This window comes from Oncorhynchus gorbuscha, linkage group LG13, assembly GCF_021184085.1.
Source record: "Oncorhynchus gorbuscha isolate QuinsamMale2020 ecotype Even-year linkage group LG13, OgorEven_v1.0, whole genome shotgun sequence".
Lineage (NCBI taxonomy): Eukaryota > Metazoa > Chordata > Actinopteri > Salmoniformes > Salmonidae > Oncorhynchus > Oncorhynchus gorbuscha.
The window spans coordinates 29,769,871-29,780,645 of NC_060185.1; the positions used below are offsets into that span (position 1 = coordinate 29,769,871).

At 43.0% G+C, this 10,775-nt stretch overlaps 1 protein-coding gene across 2 annotated transcripts; it reads left to right on the forward strand.

The window, feature by feature from the left end:
• The first annotated feature begins 367 nt into the window (after window positions 1-367).
• LOC123992685 (beta-secretase 2-like) lies at window positions 368-10,337 on the forward strand. 2 transcript variants are annotated; one of them, XM_046294091.1, is made up of 10 exons: window positions 368-690; window positions 871-1,004; window positions 5,564-5,652; window positions 5,909-6,122; window positions 6,724-6,855; window positions 7,397-7,531; window positions 7,909-8,010; window positions 8,288-8,437; window positions 8,577-8,745; window positions 8,863-10,337. In XM_046294091.1, the coding sequence occupies exons 1-10, from the start codon at window positions 630-632 to the stop codon at window positions 9,105-9,107; spliced, it is 1,431 nt and encodes a 476-aa protein (XP_046150047.1). In that variant the 5' UTR covers window positions 368-629; the 3' UTR covers window positions 9,108-10,337. The 2 variants fall into 2 exon arrangements, with proteins under 2 accessions (XP_046150047.1, XP_046150046.1); XM_046294090.1 differs by having other exon boundaries at window positions 370-1,004.
• Window positions 10,338-10,775: the final 438 nt, after the last annotated feature.

Consider the following 10,775-nt stretch of genomic DNA (forward strand, 5'->3'; position numbering starts at 1 on the left):
TGGTCTATTAACTAATTTACTGTGTGGTGATATCACTCCATCCCACCAAAACAGGCAGAAATTTCAGCCGGTCTTTTCAAACAGCTCTTACACTAAAACAGCATTATCATCATGTTCACAATTTTACAGTATTATTCCAAATTCATAGTGTGGAAGTATATACAAAACACAGGGAAATCACGTTGACAATGATAGAGGCCTCTAGTGTCCAAAAGTACATTTTATCATGGGCGGCGCCATTGAGGGCTTCCACCATGTTAAAGTAGTCCGAGTAGTCAACTGGGTGGGTATTGCTATGGGTTGTAGCCGCATTGACGCTGCCCATTCTGTCACATACGCTAAAAACGACACAGATATAAGTCCTCTAACTATCTCTATGGTGCGCCCATAGGCGCCCTCCAAGCAAATCTTACATGACCAAAAAAATAAAAGTGGTGGCACTTCGTCACATCCGTGATATGGAATTCAGGAAGTCATCCATCCAAAATAATAAATAAGGCAAATAACTTTTGGAGAGAGTAGTAAACTTCTGAAAGCGTCTGAATGTGAAAGCCGAGGTCGGTTCTTATGTTTCTTCAGCGTCGTCGTCTGAACATCACGTTCAACATGATTACCTCACTAGAGGTCTAATGATGGCCAAGCTGAAAACTAAGGAGCAAACTTTGAACAAGGAGCTGGACATTTTCCGAGGTTTGACTTGAATAATATTTGCCATGGCTTACCATAACGGTTCGATCCCCATTAGAGCATTATTTATCATGCTCTGTTTTGGAATGGCAAAATCTCTCTATACCATTCCACTTAAAATATTTACAGGTAAGTTTAACTCTTCTTTGGATTTGGATTTAACTCCTCTGAAACTAATACAAGCCTCAGGAAATGGACTGTCCCTGGCATCTGATCCAGCTGGAATAGTGAACTTTTTGGACATGGTCAATAACTTACAAGGCGATTCTGGCAGAGGTTACTACATGGAGATGACACTGGGTACCCCTGGTCAAAAGGTAAAACAAATATGACCTATTGTTTTAAAGTTTTCAATGTGGAATACATTTCTTGACCTCTTTAGTCCAAATGTAATCGAATGAAGTAGACATTTATTTATATATATATATATATATGTGTATATATGTATATGTGTATATATGTATGTGTGTGTGTGTGTGTGTATGCAAAACAGCTGCTTTTTTCATAACAGATTGAACAGGTGAAAGCTATGATGCCTTATTGATGTCACTTTTTAAAAATCCACTTCCATCAGTGTAGATGAAGAGGAGATAGGTTAAAGAATCATTTTTAAGCCTTGAGACAATTCAAGCATGGATTGTGTATGTGTGCCATTCAGAGGATGAATGGGCAAGACAAAAGATTTAAGTGCTTTTGAACGGGGAATGGTAGTAGGTGCCATGCGCACTTTTTGTGTCAAGAACTGCAACGCTGCTGGGTTTTTCATGCTCAACAGTTTGCCGTGTGTATCAAGAATGGTCCACCACCCAAAGGATATCCAGCCAACATGATACAACTGTAGGAAGCATTGGAGTCAACATAGGCCAGCATCCCTGTGGAATGCTTTTAACACCTTGTGGAGGTGTTGTGGAGGCTGTTCAGAGGGCAAAAGGGGGGATGCAACTCAATATTAGGAAGGTGCTTGACTTGGACTGAACTAGGTTCCACTACTCATTTTGGGTGCTGGTATTGTTTATATTTAGGTGCAGGACCTCCACAATACTTTTGAGCTAATATTCTATAAGAGGAATAGGAGCTCAAGCAGTAGAAAATTTGAGGTGCCAGTACTCTGCCTCTCTGAGCTCCAGTCAAGCACTGGAAGGTGTTCCTAATGTTTGGTATTCTCAGTGTACATATATATATATATATATATATATTAGTGTGTGTGTTGTTAATACACTGTAATAGAGCCTACAAATTCAACTACATAATGCAATACATGTTCACATTTAGGCCATGATATTTAGTAGGCTAACTTATGACCAAGCCTGTCTGTCTGCAAATAGTTTTTCTAGCCAGCATGTGATCTGGAGAGAGGGTGTAGGGAGGCTGTTAGCCCCTGGGGCACGGGCGGACGGGCAGGAGGGGGTGACTGCGAGAGTGAGACTGCAGCCAGCTCTGAGCCTAGGGCCTAGTTCTGCCATGTAAGCCCCCACGCACATGAGCTCACATGATGCTGCTAGACCCGAGCCTCTGCTTGGGCTCCACTGGCCAGGCAGCTGACCAGGATTATGAGGCACAAAGGCTCAGGGAGAAAGCTGAAATCTGCTCAAACTCTACCAATGGATCTGGAGGAATGTGGCCCACAGTTTCTGTTCTTTTGTTCTAGGTTTTATATAAATATCTCCCTCTCCATCACCATCTATTTCCCCCTGTCCTCATTTATGCCTGGTTTTGCCATTTGGCCCTAATTGCATGCAGTTTTAGGTACCCACACTTCTCAGTCTTTGGAATGTTTACAATATGTTAGTATGTTATTGATAAAGCCAGTGTGTTCTTAGCTGGAACACTTTTTATTGTTGGACCAAGAGTTGGGTGTTAGCAAGATACCATGGCTATGGCACAGCCAGACTCTGGTTCCCACAATCTTATCAAGCATATTTCTGCCTTGACATTTCCTTGTGCTTATTAGTGGAATAATCACACTGAAGGAATCTGACCTCACTAAAATGAACCTGGCTAAGTAACACTTCTGACTATAATCAGATGAGAGGTTGGGAGGGGAGAGAAGAGGTAGGGAGAGGAGAGGGGGGGGGGAGAGAACAAGGGGAGGGGGGCACAATAACACCAATCCTCAAACAGTTATATCTATGATATAATTAAAGGCCTGGTGTTAAACAAGGCGTTATTCAGATGAACCACTAATTGCCACATCTGTTAGCCCCGTCGCAGCTAAGCCGAGGTGTCGGCTGGAGTGCCTCACATCTGCTAATTGGTACAAACAGGTAACAGATGCACATCCCCGCCACAGAGCCTCTGCTAATTAGCCAGGCAAGGCTCAACCACAGGCGACCAAGCCGCCATGCTGGCACAGGGATGGGGAAGAGCAAGGATTTGCCTGGTGGTTCCGCCCAACCAAGCTAGGGGAGTACGGAAGAGGATTGAGAGGGTAGGAGGTACAAGGAAATGCCCCTAGTTTTCCCCAACAGGCTGCGTCAGGATGGTCTTTCTGGTTTGGGCCCAGCGTGAGTGGCGTGCTGCCATCTGTGTGGTGGCAGTAGGGTTTCAGATGGCAAAGCCATAGTGGTGGGACTTCGGCCAGTCCAACTAATAGGGACGCAACAGAGCTTTGAGGAAGTACAGTGCCTTCAGAAAGTATTCATATCCCTTGACTTTTTACACATTTTGTTGTAACAACCTGAATATAAAATTGATTGAATTGAGATTTTGTATCACTGGCCTACACACAATACCCCATAATGTCAAAGTGGAATTATGTTTTTAGAAATGTTTACTAATTCATTTAAAATGAAAAGCTTAAATGTCTTGAGTCAATAAGCATTCAACCCCTTTTGTTATGGCAAGCCTAAATAAGTTCAGGAGTAAAAATGTGCTTAAGTTGCATGGACTCTGTGTGCAATAATAGTGTTTAACATGATTTTTGAATTACTACCTCATCTCTGTACCCCACACGTACAGATAATTTTAAGGTCCCTCAGTCGAGCAGTGAATTTCAGACACAAAGATCAGGGAGGTTTTCCAAAGCCTCGCAAAGAAGAGCACATATTGGTAGATTGTTTTTTAAAACCTGACATTATATATCCCTTTGAGCATGGTGAAGTTATTAATTACACTTTTGATGGTGTATCAATACAGCCAGTCACTACAAAGATACAGGCATCCTTCCTAAATCAGTTGCCGGAGAGGAAGGAAACCGCTCAGGGATTTCACAGTGAGGCCAATGGTGACCTTTAAAACTGTTAGAGTTTGTAATGGCTGTGATAGGAGAGAACTGAAGATGGATCAACAACATTGGATTTACTCCACAATACTAACCTAAATGACAGAGTGGAAAGGAAGCCTGTACAGAATATGCATCCTGTTTACAATAAGGCACTAACGTAAAACTGCCAAAAATGTGGCAAAGAAATTAACTTTATATCCTGAAATCAGAGTGTTTGGTGCAAATTCAACACATCACTGAGTACCACTCTTCATATTTCTAAGCATGGTGGTTGCTGCATCATGTTATGGGTAGGCTTTTCCTCGCAAGGACTAGGGAGTTTATTATTATTTTTATACATAAAAAGAAATGGAATGGAGCTAAGCACAGGCAGAATCCTAGAGGAGAACCTGGTTCAGTCTGCTTTCCTGAGAGACAAATTCACCTTTCAGCAGGACAATAACATAAAATATAAGTCATGCCATTGCCAAATATACAATGGAGTTAAGTCACCTAGTTACAGTTTTGACAGAGCTTGAAGAATTTAAAAAACAATGTGCAAATATTGTACAATCCAGGTGTCCAAAGCTCTTAGAGACTTACCCAGAAATGCTCGCAGCTGTAATCGCTACCAAATGGTGGCAATATATTGACTCAGGGGTGTGAATACTTATGTAAATTAATCATTTGTATTTAATTTTCAATACATTTGCAAAAAAGTCTAAATATGTTTTCACTTTGTCATTATTGGGTGTTGTGTGTAGATCCTGCTAGGGTTTTTGTATAGCCTATATTGTGAGGGATAGCTAAGCCTATTTACTCAGTTTTGTCGGTCATCAATGGTTCCTGCTCAACTGGGTTTGTTTTCTTCTCAGAACCGGGTCGACAACAAGAATGCAGAATACTCGAGCAGCCTATTTATTGAGAGCAGAATGCTACATTTGTTTTGTCTGGGTGTCAAGTAAGGTCTTCACTGTAAAATTTCTGAATGAGTTACTTCTTATTCTTAGCTTTGACGAAGCCCATGCTTTAGTTGGATGGAAACAAATATCCCGAAAATCACATTTTCCTCAGGCTGCTTTAGGGAAGACGCAGGAAGTGTAATGTCACACCAGCAGACCGCTTTCCTGTGTGTTCCCTTTATGTTGCCTCTCCTCCATCAATCCAAAGTGCTTTAAAGGCTAGTTAAGCAGCCTAGCACATTTAAATGGTAAATAAACTCCTTTGTTGCGAGCGGAGCACAGCCTCTTTAATGATGAGGAATGTTCAGTAATGACCCTTCTGCGCGTCACCGATGTGACAGAAGTTGGTTCTCATTAGTTCCCCTAGTTTAATTTATGCCTGAGACGACAAGATCTCAACTGCTGCTTTGCTAGCTCATGTTCCGCTCCTGCTCGCACACCGCTGACAAATACCAGGATGGAGAGAGTTTTAGACTATGGAGCAATGGGCGGGAGTAACGTGGGCATGTTTTTTCAAAAGATACCAGACCAGAGAGCTTTTTTTTCCAAATCATCAGACGTCAGAAGCATAGTAAATAACCTGCCCTGTTCAAATCACGATCGCTGACTGAGTCAGTTTGTGTGTTTATGGTGTCTTAAAGAGGGGTGCGAAGGAGTAACGCAGATGGTTGAATGACTGATAAAGTACTCACTACTCTTTTTGTTTTTCCAGCTGAATATCCTGGTTGATACGGGAAGCAGTAACTTTGCAGTGGCTGCAGCAGCACATCCCTTTATCACACACTTCTTCAACACAGCACTGTGAGTCAGGCTCGCATATTTGCTCCGTGGAAACTCTTTCTATTGGGTCAATGAGAAGGCTATGCATTACATTTGGTGGCCTCATAATATTAGAAAATGCCTTAATTAAATAATCAGTGTTTCACATCAATCTCATAAAACATGATCAGATTGTAGTATAAATTATGTTTGTTTATAATTGTCTCAGGCATTCATTTGATAAGATTTCCTTTGTCTAAGAGTGCTGCTTAATCTCCCCGACTGTCCCTGTGTTCAGCTCCAGTACGTACAAGTCCACTGGCAGGGGCGTGGCCGTCAAGTACACCCAGGGCAACTGGGAGGGCGAGCTGGGCACCGACCGCGTCCTCATACCCAGCATCGCTGGCACCCTCACCATCAACATCGCCACCATCTTTTCCTCCGACGGATTCTTCCTCCCAGGAGTCAACTGGCAGGGCATCCTGGGTCTGGCCTACCCCCTGCTGGCTCGGGTAAATGGGGAGGGGGGGGTGGGGTCCTCATGCTCTCTGAGACTCTGGATATGAAGGATATCGCCATGTCTGTTTGATTTGGCACAGTGGTGTCCGTAAGTGTGGTGGGGCGTGAAAAGCTGCTGAATGTTATCAAAGATCAAATTAACTCAACCGGAGAAGGTTCACACACATGATACTGTTCAGAATGGAACTGTGATCTCATCATCACACAGAACCATGGGGCGTAATGTTGGTTAGGCTATTCTGAGCTTACACAATGTATGCCTTATGCAGATTTTGAGGTCAACTATTTAAAATCATTGACATACAGTGACCAGTCTGTACTGTGGATCTCAGCTTTGTTCAGGTTTAGATGATTTTCAAAATGTTTGTCATGCATCACATGCATATATCTGGCCCTTGACTTCAAATGGTGTATATATCAAGGTATAGAGGGGGGGGGATCCTGTTTAGTCAGGGTGATAACTGATAAGACTTTCTCCTGTCATTCTCTGTGCTTACAGCTTCACTATTGACCAATAGGACAGCCAATACGTTACACTATTTTACACTAAGTTAATGACCAGAGCGTTTTGTGTTTATGTCTCCTGTTTCCCAGCCTGACTCCTCGGTGGAGCCTTTCTTTAACTCCGTGGTACGACAGACAGACATCCCAGATGTGTTCTCCCTACAGATGTGCGGAGCTGGGTTGTCAGCCAGCACCACTGCCGACCCCACGGGGGGAAGTCTTGTGAGTAGTCAGGAGGAGAAAGCTAAAGGTTATGAATGGGAGGAGTGAATGGTGGGGTGGGGTGGGGTGGGGGGGGGACTTCCTTACAAAGGCTGGTTGTTGTACTGTCAAAGAAGATGATTATTGAGGCTGTTCATCTCACACACGCTAGGCAATTGCTTGGCATAATATTTCTCCCGATGAACATTTCAAGGGTGGATTAGACTGAGCGGCATGGTGCTTCTTAGAAGCATGATAGCTAGCAAGTCTCTGCGCCTCTCAATGCGTTGCCCCATTGGACACCCAATCTAGTTAGCGAGTGGCTAATTAAGCTAAGATAGCCCCTTGCCGAGTGCAGGTCTGTTGGTGTTTTAAGAGCAGTCGCGGTTGAGCCGACCACGTGAGTGAGCGCAGCAGATGGGAGAGATAGTGGGGTGTAATCAGTGTCTGCAATGCCATGCCAAACATTGCTAAGGCATGCCATTGTAGTTTTATTACAGTATTCAGGCTATCATTGTATTCATTAATTTGTCAAGTGAATGAAAACCCTGTTTTGTTTCAGGTCATGGGAGGTGTTGAACCAACATTGTATTTGGGGTCCATGTGGTACACCCCAATAAAGGAAGAGTGGTACTATCAGGTGGAAGTATTGAAGCTGGAGGTTGGGGATCAGAATCTAAACCTGGACTGCAAAGAGGTATGAGACAAACTGTCCACTGTTGTTTTCTGAATTGCCCTTTCCTGGTCTAAATGGTTTGCAAAGTATTTCAAATCTGCACAACGCATCAGGTTTGAGGAACAAAGCCTAACCGTGGCCATAAGACTAAGGTTGTTTCTAGTGAGCATTCTTTCTGGATGAGCCTGTAGTGCAGGTCTGGAAACAGGATATAAAGCAACAGTTAATAAAGCATGCCTGAGCTGAGACACAAGAATGTGGTAAACCTGTTTCTGAATCCTTCCAGGAACCAATGTGGACATTTCAGCTTTTTGTTTGATCAAGGTCTTCTGAAATGAAATATGCAACTTTCTTTGTACATCTTCCTCTCTCTCTTTCATTCTCTCTTCTTCTCTCAGTACAACAAGGATAAAGCCATAGTGGACAGTGGAACCACTCTTCTGCGGCTGCCTGTGAATGTGTTCAGTGCTGTGGTTGAGGCCATCTCAAGAACATCTCTGGTATGTCAGCCGCTGTGCCCATGATCAAATGACAAAGAACTTCTAGGATAACCTGGTTGTCTGAGGACACTTCAGTAACTGTGTAGACTGAGGACACTGCAACTTATTTCCTTTCTATACCATGGCTTATATTTGTCCACCCCTATATGGCAACTTTGTTCTGGTCTACGGATCTGAGAGAAAATGAGTGGTTATCTATGTAAAGTACACCTTTTTTTTACAACTCAAGAGTAAATTTATTGGAGTCTTAATCCATCGCTGTCTTTCTATGGTCCAGATCCAGGACTTCACCTCAGGGTTCTGGGGTGGCACTAAACTGGCCTGCTGGTTGAAGGGGGAGACACCGTGGAGGTTCTTCCCCAAACTGTCCATCTACCTGAGAGGCACCAACACTAGCCAGTCCTTCAAAATCTCCATCCTCCCTCAGGTGACACAACAAACGTCCCCCATGTTGCCTCTGTGTTTGTTGTTTGCTTACTCTAACCAACATCAGCCATCTTGTTATGAGCTTTAGATCTGTTTGCCGACAGCTCTTTTATTGACATTAGTGTGGCTGCTCCCTACAGCTGTATATCCAGCCAATCACAGATGTGGACGGTACGCTGGACTGCTTCCGCTTCGGCATCTCGTCGTCAGCCAACGGCCTGGTGATAGGAGCAACCGTCATGGAGGGCTTCTACGTCGTTTTCGACCGGGCAGAGAAGAGAGTGGGCTTCGCTGTCAGCAGATGTGCAGGTGAGTGCTGGAGACATTATTATTGGGTCTCTAGATGCACCTGGTCAAGTGCTCTTTGTATACCCTTCTTACATTCCACAGTACCTTAGCTATTATAACCCTGGTTCCTCTCTCCAGTGAACGGTGGGATAGCCGTGTCAGAGATCTCTGGGCCCTTCTCATCTGCAGACGTGGCATCTGACTGTGCTGCTGGAGGGCTGCTGAAGGAGCCCCTTCTCTGGGTCATCTCCTACGCCCTGGTGGCCGTCTGTGTCGTGGTGCTCCTCGTCCTGCTCCTCCTCCTCGTCCTGCCCTGTCGTCACCGAGACCGGTCCGGCGAGATCACTGATGAGTCCTCGCTGGTCCGCCACCGCATCAAATGACTGAGGCGGGCCTCTGGTAGGATGACGATGGCCACCGGGAGTTCCAATTCTACTGAGGCAGGGAGAGGGGAGGGGTTGGGGCTGCAGTGACCAATAGGACTGTTCTCTGGACACAACATGGAGACTGCAGTTTGACCAGAGAATGCTTTTCTTAGTTTAGATGTTACCAGTTTTTTGCACTCCAGTTTCACAGCAACCTCTGATTTAATTTAGACACATTATTAGACTGGTTGGGTAGCAGAAAGAAATGCTATCTATGCCAGCCCAGTCTCTTCTTGCACATATTTCCTGCTGATTCCCCACTGCCTACAACATGGTAGTGAAGTGCACTGCTCTCACCTGAGACAACGTCCTAAGAACTCTTAAACAGCAATGTTTCTTTTTACTTCTTAGAAGCCTCAACTCAAAATAGCATATTGTAAATTACTCAAGTTTGTTGAATGTTCCCCATAGGTATCATTACCATTCTTTCATTACAATTTTCTTCTTTGCTGTGTGATGAAAGTTTTGTAGGAAATGTCCTTTGTCAAGCTGTTTTATTAAGAGTTGGAGTTGACTAAATGTTTTTATTCAAAGTACAACCAGGAGGTCAGACAATAGAAGATGATACACATCTCTTGTCGTTTACAATGCTATCAAGTCACAGCCATCTCATATGGGAACTAGCATGGGTTTGCGACATTCTGTTTAACTGTAAAGTTATCAAACGTGTCAAATTATGAATATCACTCCATCTGTATGAGTGAGAATGAAGCAATCCGTGTTAATAGGATTTTGTAATGACATTGTGTAGTTGATATTTAAGTCAAAATGAATGATTGTATAATATTTCAAAACCTCACCATTAGTAGACATACAGAAACCTGATTTGTAAGGCCACATTTATATTGGAGTATTTCTATGTTAAATAATATTTTCTACAGTTTGTTACATGATTTCAATAGGGGAGATGCATTGGCCAAAAAAAAGTATTGTACTGTATTTTCAAAAAGTTAAATATTTTTTTGCAAAGGTGTTTGATACAAAATCAGGTGCATTTTTAATTTAAACTCACAATTGTTTAAATGTATCAGTGCCAAAATTGTGATTGTATATAATTAAATTGATCAGATTAAAGTAAAGGCTCTCATTACAGCGTGATAAAACGCCCGGCCTGTATTCCAACCTGGATAAAAACAATTCACCATTCACTTGAATATTATGAATAAAGAGTTACACTAGTAGAGAGCACCATGGTGCAGGTTCTGTTTCTCTGTAATCTTGCATTCAAGAGCAACTACCAAGACCACTCTTCAAGCATAGGGGAGACAGTACAGTATGCAGAAGACAGTGAGGAACTTACTGGATTAGTTGTAATTTTGTCTTAAGGAAACCTTATTATAGACAATTATATGACATACCTTTTACAATTCTTCGAAGTCAATGAAACAAAACAATTCATTCATTCTTAATATCCACGGTGTAGGAAATAAGACACAGAAAACATTAAAAACTGCATAGGCACATTCTATAGGTAAGAAAATATAAATAAAAACACTTACTTGCAAGTCCTCCTGTTGAGGTGAGTCCATTCATTCAACACTACACTGAACAAACAGGTGTCAGGTCTGTATGACTGGTGGTCCTACTGGCCACTCGTGTGGAACCGTCCATATTTAAATACCACAG